This window comes from Euleptes europaea, chromosome 20 (genome assembly GCF_029931775.1).
Source record: "Euleptes europaea isolate rEulEur1 chromosome 20, rEulEur1.hap1, whole genome shotgun sequence".
Lineage (NCBI taxonomy): Eukaryota > Metazoa > Chordata > Lepidosauria > Squamata > Sphaerodactylidae > Euleptes > Euleptes europaea.
This window is the reverse complement of record NC_079331.1, coordinates 21,672,324-21,689,200: the sequence shown is the minus strand read 5'-3', so window position 1 is coordinate 21,689,200 and position 16,877 is coordinate 21,672,324. Positions and strand designations below refer to the sequence as shown.

Below are 16,877 nucleotides of genomic sequence, written 5' to 3'. Positions count from 1 at the left end.
CATAACTCTAATATATTTACCTTTAACTGATTACATTTTCTGGTTTCTTATAATATATTTATCTGTTAGTTCGCAAGCATATGTGTAAAATGGTTGCCATTTCTCATTAAACTGTTCTATTGACTCATTGTGGGTAGGGTTCATCATAAAAGTCATTCTGGCCATGTTTGCATAGTCGGGCATTTTAGTAGCTTTAACAAGTACCTTTCCTTTCCTTTCCTTTCCTTTTATCCCTTAGAAGCTCCTTGATCAATTGATCTTGAGCAGCATATATCTAGTGTTGGAGGGATATAAGGACTGAAACAAATCTTGCCACTGACAATGTAGCCTTGGGGTCCCTATCACTTAGTAAAAAAGGCATTATGTCAGTCACAGAGGCATTGGATTTGTATATTAAAAGGGGGGAAATATAGTGCGATCGAAGTTCCTCGTAAAAGCGGCATTCCAAAAGGGCATGGGCTAATGAGTCAATAGAGCCAGAAGAGCAAGGGCAGATCCTGTCTGAGTATGGTATATTCAGAATTCTGCCCTGCATTATCATAGAAGGGTTAGCATTCAATCTAGCCAAGCAAAAAGCTCTACAGAGACGAGGGGTTGTTAAATAATATGTATATTAACAAGTACCTCATATCAATCAGCTGTCAAAAAATGCAGAATTGTGTGTGCATGCATTGGTGTGACCGTGAGGGGGCGGGGCAATGTGTGTGTGGGGGGATGCCTCTTTTTAACTTACATTTTGCTACACTTCTCTGCTTGGTAAGATCTTGTTTTAAAAAAACACACCTTAAAAACACAAAACCCCTGACTCTGGCTGCTCTCTCTGTCTGGCTCCCTGCCTGCCTGCCTGCCCCACTGCAGCTGTACAAAGGGGGGAGGAAGTGTGGGGCCTGCATTCTTTGTTTAAATCCTTCTCACTTGCTTGCTTACTCGCTCTCTCTCTTCTCCCCACAGTCTCAGCCTCTAATTTAACATAACTGATCATACTGGTTTTGCCAGTCTGGTACTGCTGCTGCTGCTAAAGGGGGCTGATCTGCATTTTTCAGAACTTGGCTGGAAAAGCAGGAAAAAAACTCTCTCTCTCTCTCTCTCTCTCTCTCTCTCTCTCTCTCTCTCTCTCTCTCTCTCTCTCTCTCTCTCTCTCTCTCTCTCCCTCTCCCTCTCTCTCTGTCCCTCTCTCCCTCTCTCCCTCTCTCCCTCTCTCCCTCTCTCCATAGCAGGAAAAAAAGATACTAGCCGGGGGCCAGAGATAAACAGCTCTTTTTCGGCCAGGGGAGGTCTGGAAGCTTTCTTTCTGTGGCGGGGGTGGGGTGGATTTACAAAAAAAGGGAGGGGAAGAAGGGTTGCCACACAGGCAGCCACACACACACACACACAAGTATGCCCTGTCTCTCATGCAGTCTGTAAAACATGCTCTGCATAGCTGCTGATAAGGGCATTAGCCGGCAGAGAGAGGTTTTTGGCTTTTTGCAGGGGCTAGAAAGAGGCATTCCCCCACACACACACACATTGCCCCGCCCCCTCACGGTCACACCAATGCACGCACACACACACACAATTCTGCATTTTTTGACAGCTGATTGATATGAGGTCCTTGTTAAAGCTACTTCTTTCCATTCTTCTATGTCAGGTGTAGATGCTTGCTTCCAGGTTCTTGCCAACACAGTTCTTGCGGCCGTTGCAGCATATTTGAACAGATCTCTGAATCTCATAGGTAGATCAGGTGGTGTTATACTTAGTAAAAAGTATTTGGGGTCCAGTCTTATTTTTATTTTAATTATGTTCTGTAGTTCACATTGGATCTTCTTCCAGTACATTTGTAGCTTCAGACAAGTCCACCAAACATGAAAGTAGGAACCATCTGTCTGTTGGCATTTCCAACATGCCCCTTTCTTTCCCTTCGAAGTGGCCATCTGAGCAATCATGTTGGGCATCATATACCACCTGTAAAACGTCTTATACCAATTTTCCTTCACTTCTTGACTTGTGGTATATTTTAGTTCAAGTGTGCATAGTTTTTCCCATGTTTCCATCGTGACCATCTCACCAAAGTTTTGCATCCATTTGAACATGTTTATCTTAACTTGTTCTTCTGAATTGTACTGCATTTCTTCAAGTCCAGAGTCACAACTCTTGAGACTTTGGTGGGGGGCTCTAACCTGCCCAGGTGTGTGCTTGCATATGTGCGGCCCACCCCCCACCCCCTTTTCCAGCGGCGTCAAAAAGCATTTTGCGTGACCACTTGTTTTCTTCCCAGATGTGTCTCAAGGTAGCGGCAGAGTTCGTTGTTTTTCCAACCCAAGCTACCACACCCTGTCATGTGGTGTGACTTCGCACTTCTTTTCCCATAATCAGGACGGGAACCTCGCCAGTAAGGTAGATATGCACATCGCGCCCCCCCCTCCACCACAGCATCATTTTCCTCCGTTCAAGGAAAGGCACCCAGACGGTCCCATTCTGCTGCCCCTGTCAGGTGGCAGATAATGGGCTGGATCCTGCAAATCCGTTCCAAGAGCCGAGGTGCTTTCCTCCAGCAGACGCATGAAGGGAAGGCGCCTTCCGCCGGTGGAAACCACCTCCTCTCGCCGAACAGATTAACAGCACCCAATCCAAATAGCTGGCCCAGGCTGAGGTACCCAAAGAATGGCTAAGTGAGAATTAAAAGTGACGGGAGTCCTGAGTGTGGCCTTTCTATAATGCCACAAGGTTTTAGAGCCGACTTTGTGAGAGGTGATGCACCGTTACATTCACTGCGACAGGCTGGCGTGCCTGCTTTTCTGCGATTCCTCCCTGCAAAACAGAAATCTCTCAGCTCTGCCTCTGGCAAAGGAGGATGTTCCCAATCTTAGTTCATAACAGAACGAATCAGTTAGGTTTTTTTTTAAGTTGCTACAAAACATTTGCTGCAAGAAACGAAGAGGTTTCCTCTTCTGGCAGGATTCCCGCCAATCTCAGGTGGTCTTCTAGCCTCTCCTTCCACTCCCTACTGCTGAGCTCTCGTTGTCTCTGTCAAGGACCGGTCCTGCAACAGAATTTGCCTACATGGGCTTGGTGCCACTGTGCAGGCTCGTCCCAATGACAGTAAGGAGAACAGGTGTCAGCGATGCTTCCTCCCTTTGATTGGCTGGCGCAGAGTCACATGTCAGCATTCCAGCCTGATCCTGCCAGACACAACCCAATATTTGATCACTCAAGTATCCTTTGCTTCAATGGGGTTGCCATCCTCCAGGTAGTAGCTGGAGATCTCCTGCTATTACAAATTATCTCCAGCCGATAGAGATCAGTTCACCTGGAGAAAATGGCTGCTTTCGCCATTGAACTCTATGGCATTGAAGTCCATCCCCTCCCCAAATCCTCTGGGTCTGCCCTAAAAACCTCCTGCCAGTGGTGAAGAGGGGCCTGGCAACCCTCTCCTTCAAGGATGGATGGATTGGTTTGCTAGGAAATCTCCTGATGGACTCTGATCTGGAGAAACGGGTTTGATCCCCCACTCCTCCACATGAGCGGCAGAGGCTAATCTGGTGAACCAGGTTGGTTTCCGAACTTCTACACATGAAGCCAGCTGGGTGACCTTGGGCTAGTCACACCTCTCTCAGCCCCACCTCCCACACAGGGTGTCTGTTGTGGGGAGGGGAAGGGAAGGTGATTGTAAGCCGCTTTGATTCTCCCTTAAGTGGTAGAGAAAGTTGGCATATAGAAACCAACTGCTTCTTTGGTTCTTGTAGGTTATCCGGGCTGTGTAACCGTGGTCTTGGTATTTTCTTTCCTGACTTTTCGCCAGCAGCTGTGGCAGGCATCTTCAGAGGAGTAACACTGAAGGACACAGTGTTACTCCTCTGAAAATGCCTGCCACAGCTGCTGCCGAAACGTCAGGAAAGAAAATACCAAGACCACGGTCACACGGCCCGGATAACCTACAAGAACCAATGAACTCTGACCGTGAAAGCCTTCGACAATATTTTCAACTCCTTCTTCCTTAAAAGGTAGAGAAAAGCGGAGAGCCAGCATGGTGTAGTGGTTAACTGCGGTGGTTTGGAGTGGTGGACTCTGATCTGGACATCCAGGTTTGATACTCCACTCCTCCACCTGAGCGGTGGCCTCTAATCTGGAGAACCAGGTTGGTTTTCCCACTCCTACACACAAAGCCAGCTAGGTGACCTTGGGCTAGTCACAGTTCTCTTAGAGCTCTCTCAGCCCCACCTGCCTCACAGGGTGTCTGTTGTGGAGAGGGGAAGGGAAGGCGATTGTAAGCAGGTTTGATTCTGCAGGGACAAGGGAGAAAATCTCTTTGCGAGGATGTAGAGGTCTGTCCAGGTTCATACAGCGAGCATATTTCTCAGCATCACCCCAAACACTGGCAAATCCTTCCAAGAGCACCTTTTGAAACTTTCCCTGGGTATTGCTAGCAGATCTACTGGGCGCCTCATGCTCTGGATTGGTGTTCTTTTTCCTTGAATTGGGACCAGATTCTCATTCCTGTCCCTCTGGTGTGGTTTGAGCCATCCCCACCTCTCCTACACATAGTTCTTGTCTTGCATGCTGGACCCGTTTGTGGTTGTTTTTGTAAGATTTTCACCTTCACTATCCTTCTGTTGGTTTGCCGATTCCGGCTTGGGAATTTCCTGTAGATTAGGAGGCGGTGCCCAGGGAGGACATAGTTCGGGGACGGGAAGGAGCTCAGTGGGGATTTCTTCCATGGGTGAAACAGAAGTCCTCGGCCAGCCACTCTTTGTAGCCACTCTTGGAATTTCTATGGTATACCATAGAGTCAGTCCAGCCACTGAAGCTGCCATTTCCTCCTGGGCACTGATCTCTGTTGTCATTTCAAGTGAATTCCAGACCTCACCTTGAGACTGGCAACCTTATCTTTCTGGGTTGTGACTTTACCTCAGTAATGGGCCATTTTCAGCAGAAGGAAGTTCTGTGGCTCTTTTCCCAGCATGCTCCAGTATAGTCTACCTTTCCTACAGGTTGACCCTTCCTTCTTTCCTGGTTTTTCCCTTCTTCTCACTTGGAAACGGGGCCAGCAAGTCTGACCAACTGCATCCAAGAACAGCTCTCGCGGTCACTCCCTTGAATATCTTCCTCGATGCTCGTTGACGTGGTTGGTGGGGCTTCCCCTTTGCTTATGACTTCAGTTTTAATGTGTTGCTGTCGTAACTTTTTGAACAGCTCAGTAACAAAACCCTTGACAGAGACACTGGAGCCTGGACAGATGACAGCTATCTGAATGGTCTAGGTCAGTAATTTTCAACAATTTAATAGAAAAGAATCATAGAGTTGGTGAGGGGCCGTACCTCAGTGGTAGAGCATCTGCTTGGCATGCAGAATGTCCCCGGTTCAATCCCCGGCATCTCCAGTTAAAGGGACTAGGCAGGTAGGTGAGGCCCTGGAGAGCCGCTGCTGGTCTGAGTAGACAAGACTGACTTTGATGGACCTTGATGGTCTGATTTGAGGTGGTAACTACCACCTCGTGTGACATGCCGGGGGTGTGGAGCCCAGGGAGATGGATGGCCAAAGGTTCAGGCATGTGACAGCCAGCCTTCCTTGGCAGAATTACGGCTGAGGAATCCACTGCAGGACTTCATGTTGCATCTATTTGCCGGTTAGGCAATACTTTATATTGCTCAGAAATAATTGCTGGGTTTAGGCTTATGTCAGCCCTTGGCCCACAGAACCAGAAATCACCACAAAGTCATATAGAGTCCAAACAGATGGCTTTTACTGATCAAATAGGCATACAGTGCAAACGAATAAAATGACAGCTATGAGAGGCTCACTAGCTGGGAGATATTATAAGGCAGGAAAGGTGGGAGATTACACGCATGAATACAGTTTCCCAGGAGCTGAGTTCCCAGGCCTAGGTATGCGACCTTGGGGGGCAGACAATACAGCACAGAGACAGAGGCAATAACGAAACCGAGATAGCAGCCTGACATTCTGCTCCCCTCAAGGCCCCCTCCCAGTTCGCAAGGGGGCTGGCCTGTCCGGGTAAGCAATGTGAAAGGCGTCGACGAGGTCGGGGGCGGAGACATCCCGTGCGCGCACCCATTCGTCATAGGCAGGGGGGAAATGTTTCCAACGAACTAGATATTGCAGATTGCCATGGTGAATACGGGAGTCAAGGATCTTGGAGACTTCGAAGTGTTCTTCCCCCCCCACCATGATGGGTTGCGCAGGCGGTGGGTCCGGATGCCACCGTGGAGAAGCAACATGGGGTTTGAGGAGGCTTATGTGGAAAACAGGATGCACACGCCTCAAGGATTTGGGGAGAGCCAGTTCCACTGTGACAGGGTTTATGACCCGAGTAATGGGGAAAGGGCCAATGAATTTGGCGCTGAGCTTATGGCACGGTTGGGTGGAACGGAGATTTTTGGTGGAAAGGTAAACCAAAGCACCCACTTGCAGATCACCCCCGGGGGAGCGATGTTTGTCAGCTTGCGCTTTGTATTTACGTTTGGCCCGGTCGAGGTTGCTAACGAGCCAGGGCCAAGTGGTACGGAGGGCGTGTGCCCAGGAGGCAATGTCGGGGTTCCCCTCCCCCTCTACATCATCTGTAGGAGCGATGGGACTGAAATCTTGTCCATACACAGCAAAAAACGGGCTAAAACCTGTGGATTGATGCATGGCATTATTGTAGGCATATTCTGCTAAAGGTAACAGTTCCACCCAGTTATCCTGGTGGTAGTTAACATAACAACGCAAATAACATTCAAGTACAGCATTGACACGTTCAGTTTGACCATCAGTTTGAGGATGGTATGCACTAGACAATCCCTGTTCCACCCCCACCAACTTGAGGAAAGCTTTCCAAAACTTAGAAACGAAACCACTTCCGCGGTCACAAATTATTTTACGCGGAAACGAATGTAAACGAAAGATATGCGTCACGAAGAGGCGGGCCAGTTTCTGAGCAGAGGGGATCCCTGCGCATGGAATCAAATGTATTTGCTTAGAAAACAAATCAGTAACAACCCACAACACAGTTTTACCCCCACTGAGAGGGAGATCAGTCATGAAGTCCATAGCAATCACTTCCCAAGGTCTGCTGGGCGTTTCAAGAGGTTGTAGCAGTCCCGGGGGTTTGCCCTGCGATCGTTTCGCAGCGGCACAAACGGGACAGCTGCGGATGAAGGAGTCAATGTCGGAACGCATTCCCCCCCACCAGAACTGTCTGCGCAATAAGTGAAGGGTCTTCAGAAACCCAAAGTGCCCAGCTGTTTTGGCTCCATGAGCTAAATGTAAAACGTCCTTCCGGAGAGCTTTGGGTACATACAATTTTGAGTCTTTGTACCAGGACCCCCCTTGTTCCAAAACACCAGGAGGTAGGGTATGAGCGGAACGTTCTAAAAGGCACTGGTCCCGAAGGACAGTTAAAAAGGATTCGGAGATGGGGATTTTGGAGGGAGCCCCCCCGTCGGTCATGGAGATCTGAGAAACAGTTATAGGGCTAGTGCTTACGTGCGGCGGCGCGCAGACTGCAGGCGGCTGAGCGGTCGGAGGGGTAGGAGGGGCGGGAACTCCGGTCTGTTGCGGTGGCGGCTGGGCAGCCGGTTGGGCTGGCGGAGCTTGCGAGTTAGGGAAGGTGTGCTGATGCTGGGATCGGGTTTGCACAGCCAGCATAGGTAGGGCCCCACGTTGCATAGGGGTGAACAGAGAGTTGGTGGGTCTTTCGAGTTTTACCGGATATTGTGGTAAATGGGAGAGGGCATCCGCGAGAACGTTCTGCTTCCCAGGGACGTGCTTCAGGGTGAAACGGAACTGAGCAAAGAACTCCGCCCACCGTTGTTGTTTCGCCGATAGCTTATGGGACCCCGTGAGGGCAGCTAGATTTTTGTGATCGGTCCAAACTTCAAAGGGTACTTTAGACCCTTCCAAGAATTGCCGCCATAAAGTCAGTGCATGATGAACTGCAGAGGCCTCTTTCTCCCAGATGGGCCAGTTTAATTGAGCGTGCGCAAATTTTTTTGAAAAGTAAGCGCAAGGGTGAAGAAGACCGTCCGGTCCTTGCTGGAGGAGAGCCCCTCCCATGGCTACATCGGAAGCATCGACTTGCACAATGAACATTTGATTTGGGTCTGGGTGCCGTAGCACCGGCTCCGAAGTGAAGAGGCGTTTGAGGGCCAGAAAGGCGGCTTGGCATTGCTCAGTCCATAGGATTTTTGCGGAGGGCAAGGCAGCCGAGCTTACTTTTCCCTTAGTTTTCAGCAGGTCCGTAATGGGTAGAGCCACTTGGGCGAAGTTAGGGATGAATCCCCGATAGAAGTTTGCAAATCCCAGAAATTGCTGTACTTGCTTACGGTTGGTGGGGGGAGTCCAATCGAGGACGGCTTGGACTTTGGCGGGGTCCATGCGAAGACCTTGGTGGGAGATGATGTATCCCAAAAACGTGAGTTTGCTTTGGTGAAATTCACACTTAGCTAGTTTAGCGAACAGTTGATGGTTACGCAGGCGTTGTAGAACTTCCCTGACCAGAGTCACATGCTCGTCCACAGTTTTCGAATAAATGAGAATGTCATCTAAGTAGACCACCACCCCACGATATAGAAGGTCATGTAGGATTTCATTGATGAGTTGCATGAAGACCCCCGGGGCCCCTTTTAATCCGAATGGCATTACAAGGAATTCATACATTCCGAAACAGCTAGAGAAGGCAGTGAGGTGTTCATCTCCTTCGCGGATACGGACTCGGTAGTAGGCTTCCACCAAGTCTAATTTAGAGAACACACGGCCTTCCTGTAATTGTCCCAAAATATCCGATATTAATGGGATAGGATAGGCGTTGGTCTGGGTAACCGCATTGAGCTTTCTGAAGTCAATGCACAGGCGAAGGTCGCCCTCTTTTTTCCGGACGAAAAACGCGGGGGCCGAGTTTGGGGCATTCGAAGGGCGAATGAACCCTCTGGCGAGGTTTTTGTCCAAAAAGTCCCGGAGGACAGTGCGCTCGGAAGCGCTCATAGGGTAAATCTTACTTTTGGTTAATGTGCAGTCCTTTACTACTTCAATCGCACAGTCTGAGGCCCGGTGGGGGGGTAAGGCATCACATTCCCTAAGGTCGAAGACATCTTCAAAGTCCCGGTATACAGCGGGTAGAGCCGGTGGTACTGGGGCAGTAGAGGTTAATGCTGGAACGGGCGGAAATGGCAGAGCAAAGTTTTGCCGATGCTGGTCGCAGGTGGGACTAGCGAAAGAGATAGTGTTTGTTTCCCAATCAATACTGGGACTATGTCCTTTAATCCAGTTAATTCCCAAGACCACTTCAAATCGGATAGGGGCTATAGTGAAGTCTATTTGTTCCCAGTGGGAACCAATTCCCATTGCCACCCCTATGGTGCGGTGATCAACTGGACCCCCCTGGAATTGGCTCCCGTCCATTTGAGCAAATTGGACGGGGGCGGGTAAAGCCTCTGAGTCGGCTCTGAGTGCAGCAAACGTGGCTTCGCTTATGAGAGTGCGACAGCAACCGGAGTCAATTAGTGCTTTGACGGGGATTTGTGGACCTCCGTTAAGTTGTTGTAAAACTGCATCCACGTAGACGGTGGAGTCCACTTCTTTGATTTTGGTAGGAGCATTCGGTTTGATAGGAAGATCCTGAGAGGTCTGTGGAGATGCTCCATTCACCACAGACCGGAGCCGTTTTTTGACAAGTCGAGGGGAGATTCCAGGTTTAAGGCTGGAGAAATCCAAGGGTTTTCCTCATCCGAAGAGGGAAAGCTGTCCCCCAATGGGGCACTTGTAATCCGAGACCCGGCGGGGTCGTTGGAAGCAGGCAGGGAGGCTGGGTCCCCGGCATGGAGTGCAGAGGGTGTGGGCCTTCCCGGAGCTGCGCTGCGGGTGGCCGCGGTGCCTCTGCGTGGTGGACGACCTCGGGCGCGGGTTGTCGTGCTGGGACGAAATAATTCCTGGCGGCGTGGGCAAACGGCTGCAAAGTGGCTCATTTCTCCGCATGTAAGACAGGCACCCCTCTGAAATCGGGCTTCACGTTCCTGGAGCGGACGTGGGGGATTTCGTGGGACGAGCAGTGGTGCCTTGGGTTGAGGCTTTTGGGTGCCCTTCTCCTTGTGCTTTTGACGGACGAGAGAAATAAAGCGGCGGCGGCTTTCCACTTCCTCGGCTAATAGGATCCAGCCTTCGAGGGTATCGGGATCGCCCCGCATGTAAGACCAGTTCAGAATGTCAGGATGCAAGGCTTCCCTGAAATGATGGATTAGGGTGGTCTCGGGCCAACCTATAATTTTACTTGCCAGTCGCTGAAATTCATCGGCAAATTCCCGAACTGTAGCAGAGCCTTGTTTTAATTGTAAGAGTTCCGTTTTGGCTCTTTCCCCCAGGAAGGGGTCCTCAAACCTCCTTCTCAGGGCAGTCATGAAGTTGTTGAGGGAACGAATCGCACGAGAGCGGGTGTCAAACTGGAGGACCATCCAGTCAGCCGCTTTGCCTGTCAGGAGGGAAGCTACGTACCGCACCCGGCTATCTTCCGTGGGGAAAAGTTGACCTTGTTCTCGCATATAACTGTCCACTTGATGCAAGAAACAAGGCAAAGTCTCAAGAGATCCGTCATACGTAGTCCTCAATTTGAGTTGCTTCCAAGGGCCGGGCGCGGGTTGACCCGGTTGCACGGGTGGTCCGGGCGGAGGAGCAACAGGAGCTCCAGGAGGCAAGGGTGGAGCAGGCACATTAGCAGGTGGTTGCACGGGTGGTCCGGGCGGAGGAGCAACAGGAGCTCCAGGAGGTAAGGGTGGAGCAGGCACATTAGCGGGTGGTTGTACGGGTACCCCCTGACCCGGTATCGGAACGGGCTGTCTCTGAGCTATCAGGGTTTGTTGTAATTGCCTGTTCTCTTGAAGCATAAGTTCCATTACTTCCTGGAGTTGATCAACACGGTCGGAGAGCTCCCGATTCTGGGCTCGTAAAAGATGAACCTCCTCACTTGGGCCACCAGTAAGATGAGGCTTACTGGTTCGGAAGCTCGTGGCCCATTGAGAGCTATCCCCATATAAATCCTCGTCTTCAGACTCATCTGAGTCTCGACGTCGGTCAGCCAAACGGCGTGCGCGTTGGGTCGCACGCGACGGGACAAACGCCGGGGAAAAAGTTAGACCTGATAGTCCCAGTACATAGTCCTTGGGGCGCGTGTCCACGTTCGCCTGATTCCTAATCCTTGCTGCAGCCGCCCTGGCTGCTTCCGCCGCCTCTCTCTCTCTTGCGACCCTAGCCGCTTCGGCGGCTTGCTGATCCGCAAGAACTTTGGCGTTCTCAAGTCTTAGGGCAGTCTCTGCCGTAATGCGCAGCAAAAGTTCTGTCTCGAGGAGCAAGAGTATGGGGTCAGGTTCCCCGCCCAGCAGAGGTTGTACTCGAACCGCCAGTGCGGATGCCTCGGCTCCAAACGTCGGGGTCAAAACTTGAGCCAAGGTGGCTACCGGGGTGTCCTTTGTACATTCCACAAGGAGAAGAGCGGTGCTAATAGCGACTCGCTTGGCCTCAGCCTGGCAGCTGGCCGCATCCGGGATCAGGGAAAAACCCTCCGGCGGGGCTCCCGCCATGGTAGAAAGAGTTTGTCGAGAAATAAGATTATCCAAAAGTCCAGTTAATATTTGTAAATCCTCAGTCGCCAATCGGGCATCGTCCAGTAATTGATCCAAGTCCTGAAGATCTAAACGAGCATCAGTATCCTCCGATGTTAACATCCAGAGACGTCCTGTAAGAGATTGCCACTGCGCCTGTACCAGTCCCCTCAAGCGGCAAACCTCTCGGGTCGTCCGGAAAAGTTCAGCGATTAAGTCTTGTAACAGAGTAGGGTCCTCTGAGAAGGGCTCCAGGGTAGTAGATCACCTGGAGAGCTGCACAGCTCCCATCCAAGTGGCAGGCGAACCCCCCTGGGCTCCAGCCTGGCTAGGAGAACGGTGAAGATGAGAGATAGCTGTCATAATGTCAGCCCTTGGCCCACAGAACCAGAAATCACCACAAAGTCATATAGAGTCCAAACAGATGGCTTTTACTGATCAAATAGGCATACAGTGCAAACGAATAAAATGACAGCTATGAGAGGCTCACTAGCTGGGAGATATTATAAGGCAGGAAAGGCGGGAGATTACACGCATGAATACAGTTTCCCAGGAGCTGAGTTCCCAGGCCTAGGTATGCGACCTTGGGGGGCAGACAATACAGCACAGAGACAGAGGCAATAACGAAACCGAGATAGCAGCCTGACAGCTTATTTAAATTGGAAAGAATTCGTGTGCAATCTTCTGGCCTTGGAGGCAGCTTATCAGTACTAGGCATAATTTCTTATCTTTTCTTTATAGTTGAACATTGTATTTGCTTTGCTGTTAGGATTAAAACTTAGTCTCTTTCCAAGGGACTAGAGCAACTGCCGTATGAGGAGCGATTAAAACTCTTAGGGCTGTTTAGCTTGGAAAAAAGGTGACTGAGGGGAGACACGATAGAGGTCTATAAAATGATGCGTCGTATGGAGAGAGTGGACAGGGAGAAGCTTTTCTCCTTCATAATACTAGAACGCGGGCATCAGCTGATGGGCAAGAGATTCAAAACTGATAAAAGGAAGTATTTCTTCACACAATGCATAGTTAAATGGTAGAACTCCCTGCCCCAGGATGTGGTGATGGCTTCCAACTTGGAAGGCTTTAAGAGGTGAGTGGACATGTTTATGAAGGAGAGGGGTATTCATGGCTACTAGTAAAAATTGCTATTAGTCATGATGCATGCCTATTCTCTAATATTAGGTGCTGTGGAACACAGGCAGGACAGTGCTGCTGCAGTCGTCTTGTTTGTGGGCTTCCTAGAGGCACCTGGTTGGCCACTGGATGAACAGACGGCTGGACTTGATGGGCCTTGGTCTGATCCAGCAGGGCTTTAGTTATGTTATGCTATGATTCAGTATAAGGCAGCTTCATGTGTTCATGTGTGTGACCACCAGGGTCATCTAGTCCAACCACCTGCACAATGCAGGAAACTCACAACTACCTCTCCCCCCCACACACACACACCCAGTGACCCCTACTCCATGTCCAGAAGATGGCCAAGATGCCCTCCCTCTCATGATCTGTCTAAGGTCATAGAATCAACATTGCTGACAGACGGCCATCTAACCTCTGCATAAAAACCTCCAGGGAAGGAGAGCTTACCACCTCCTGAGGAAGCCTGTTCCACTGAGGAACCACTCTGTTAGAAAATTCTTCCTAATGTCTAGACGGAAACTCTTTTGAATTAATTTCAATAGTGTGAAGTAAAATCTAGAACAAACCCAAGTGCACTTAACAGCCCGCATGGGTTTGTTCTGCTGGGTTCTGAGTCCTAAATAGGACACATTAAAACCTACCCTGGGGAGGTAGAAGTTTCCCTACCTCAGCTTGGTCTTTTTCCACTTGGTCTTTCCTGACTTTTTACTATAACTGTCCTTGCTTGGTATACGAATGCTACAGTGCTCTCCTAAGCAGAAACAAACACTTCTAAACCCCACTGACTTCAATGTATTTAGAAGGGCATAACTCTGTTTGGGATGGCACCACTAATGTTACAAGCCCTCCCACATTGACACAGCAAACATGCTACAGTGGCATCTGGTGGCAGAACACAAACATTACACTATAGTATTAAAACACCAGTCAAAGGAAGAAAATGAGTCATGTGTTCAAATATTTAGTCGCCGAATTCTTCTTGTTTAATCCATTAAAAGGTAAAGGTCCCCTGTGCAAAGCATTGGGTCATTCTTGACCCATGGGGTGACGTCATATCCCGACGTTTCCTAGGCAGACTTTGTTTGCGGGGTGGTTTGCCAGTGCCTTCCCCAGTCATCTTCCCTTTACCCCCAGCAAGCTGGATACTCATTTTACCGACCTCAGAAGGATGGAAGGTTGAGTCAACCTTGAGCCGGCTACCTGAAACCAACTTCCGTTGGGATCAAACTCAGGTCGTGAGCAGAGCTTGGACTGCAGTACTGCAGCTTACCACTCTGCACCACTGGGCTCTTAATCCATTACTAGCTGCAAAAAGACAGCTGCAAAAAGACCTTACATAAATCCATCCAAATTTACATCACTACTGAAGAAAGGAAAGATTAATTAACATTGGTCTTGTCTGTATGATTTCCCCCCCGTTATTATGAACTCTTGATTCTGTTATATCACCATTAATTACTCCATTTCTGTTCCACACCCTGGAGCAGTAACTACATTGGGTCTGTAGTGACTTGTAGTTAATTCTATTTTTCCCCTTAGTTTTCTCTCCTGGGTTCATTTTATGCTGCAAAAAAAACTCACCCTGTGGTGTCCCCTTCCCTCAGGTTGTTGCGTGGTACTTCTTCAACTTGGCCTCAGGCCTGAAAACCTTGCTCCAGGTGTGGTTTGGGCCTTGCTATGAGATGGGTTTTTTATTCCATCTCATCTCCAGGCAATTTTTTTTTTTTTGCTTTTACTCCCTGTTTTAATTTTTTATCCCCTAGAATAACCCATATTCTTAGGAACGCCTGAACATAGAGCAGTTTGGACACCTGTCAAAAATGGCTTAGAAAATATGATTTTTAAAAGAGAGACGCCTGCCGTCCCAATGTGTACAAAGTCACCTTTGTAGATTCTAGAGAGGGACCTGGGTTGTGGGGAGAGGAGCCCCTGGGCCGTATTTTGAGAATTCCTGGGTTTGGAGCCCGTAGGTAGGGTCTAAGGATTTTCATCTGGATGCGGAGAAAGGAGAGGAACTGTTTTCCTGAGGCAAGAGGTAGTTTGGGCATCACAACAATCTTATCAAGACACGGCAATCCGAGTACCAAGCTTGTGCATTTTGTGCATGGGCTGCAGGGGCTGCAATCTCACTAAGTCACATCTAGCCATCGCATCACTGCAGCTACTACAAGCAGTTCAGGAGCCCTGATGTCAGCCACCAGGTGAGGGGCAGGAGCCTTCCAGGTGAACATATGAAGCTGCCTGACCTTTGGTCCATCAAGGTCAACATTGTCTACTCTGACCAGCAGCAGCTCTCCAGGGTCTCAAGTAGTGGTCTTTCACATCAACTACTAACTGGTCCTTTCAACTGGAGATGCCAGAGGTTGAAGGAGAAGGGTTGGTTTTTATACCCCACTTTTCTCTATCGAAAGAAGTCTCAAAGCGGCTTACAATCACAATCCCTTCCTCTCCCCACAACAGGCACCTTGTGAGGTCGGTGGGGCTGAGAGAGCTCGGAGAGAACTGTGACTGGCCCAAGGTCACCCAGCTGGCTGCATATGGAGGAGTGGGGAATTGAACCTGGCTCTCCAGATTAGAGTCTGCTGCTCATGTGGAGGAGTGGGGAATTGAACCCGGTCATCTAGATTAGAGTCCGCCTGGGACCTTCTGCATGCCTAGCAGATGCTCTACTACTGAGCCGCAGCTGCTCCCCCACCATCCACTCCCCAGGTGGATAATTTCAGGAACAAATCCGGGGAAGACCTGGGCCTCGATGCCCTGTTGTTGGCCCTCCAGAGTAAACTGGTTGGCCGCTGTGCAAGACAGGATGCTGGACTAAGTGGACCACCTAGTCTAACCCAGCAGGGCTCTTGTTATGTTCTTCATGCAGCCTAAACATATTTATTCAGCACATTTTTATCGGGCCCTTCTTCGAAGGCATTCAGAGCAGCAGCTGTGGTTCTGCCTTCCTCACAAAGAACCCTGTGAGGTAGATTAAACTGAGAGAGCGTAACTGGGCCATGCTGCCCACCTCTCTGGGGATTCTCCGTGTCCTCTTGGAACAGGGGTCCCAAGCCTTTCTGAGCCTGCAGGCATCTTTGGGATCCTAGCATGGGATGGTGGGAACAAGCCCAAAATGGCTGCTGTGGGAGGTGGAGCCACACACACATACACACAGAGGAATCCCTAGTGCAAGAGAAAATAGGAGTAACTTTAAAAGTAACCTGGGAAAGAGGAGTGAGAGAGGAGAGAACCAACACCATGGGGGCACAACTGACGCCCACAACTATGTTCTTTTAATCTGCACAAGCCGCTTTTACACTAGTGAGATGTACCTTACCTTCGGCGATTTTACAAGGCAGATTTAAGAAGCTTCCGATAACAGAATGGGTGTGCCCTTGTAAGTCGGGGGAATTGGAGTCTACAGAGTATGTTTTGCTCAGGTGCTCCTTCTGTGAGGAAGCTCGTTGTAAGCTAATCCTTCCCGTGCTCAGCCAAGTCACAGTCAGCTCAGATGATGGGAGAATTAAGAGTCTCCTCTGGGAAGGGAATGCCCAGATGGCAAAACAGGTAGCCAAATTTGGTGCAATGGCATATAAAGTTCGACCCCTAATGTTGGGCAGTTGCAATTAGATTAAATCATAATTTGGTCAATTTTAGTCTATTAAAAATTATTTGGAAATTTTAATTAAGAATGTTTTTGGTTGAACTGCTATAATTTTTTACCTTTTGTATAAATGACACGTGTTTCACTGGCTTAGGCTGTATTAATAATAAATCTGAATCTGCACCAGCCGTCAGATCTCCCGTGGCCAATCAGAAGGCCTGCCTGGCCCCGCCCACTTTCTAAAAAGGGTGGGCACCAGGAAAGGTATTGCCAGGCACCATGGCACCCATGGGCACTGTGTTGGGGACCCCTGCCTTGGGGCGTAGGTCTCTCAGCCACCAAGCGTGCGTTCCTGTTGTGTGGGGCATAGGATTGGCCTATTTGGGGCATTTTTTCAGGTCACTTTAAAAGCTTCAAACGGGTGTGTGGGTTTGTTTTCTGTTGCTGGGCCCAAGTAATATCACTCTTCCCTTGACAAGGATTCAGAGCAAAGACGGGCCTTTTTGGAAACTTGGCTATTACCTGGAATCCTTTCAAGCAATGGATACGGGGTGAGAAAATGAAATAAGGCCATTTGTTACCTTTTAAATTGGGGC

General features: G+C 49.5%; 1 protein-coding gene across 1 annotated transcript in view; it reads left to right on the top strand.

Annotated features, from left to right (window-relative positions):
* MEGF11 (multiple EGF like domains 11) overlaps positions 1-16,877 on the top strand; it is a 385,704-nt gene that overhangs the window by 357,057 nt on the left and 11,770 nt on the right. Inside the window, exons 21-22 of the mRNA XM_056865833.1 lie at positions 2,255-2,373; positions 5,170-5,236. Of these exons, the coding sequence (XP_056721811.1) occupies positions 2,255-2,373; positions 5,170-5,236 (186 nt within the window). The remainder of the gene's footprint in view (positions 1-2,254; positions 2,374-5,169; positions 5,237-16,877) is intronic.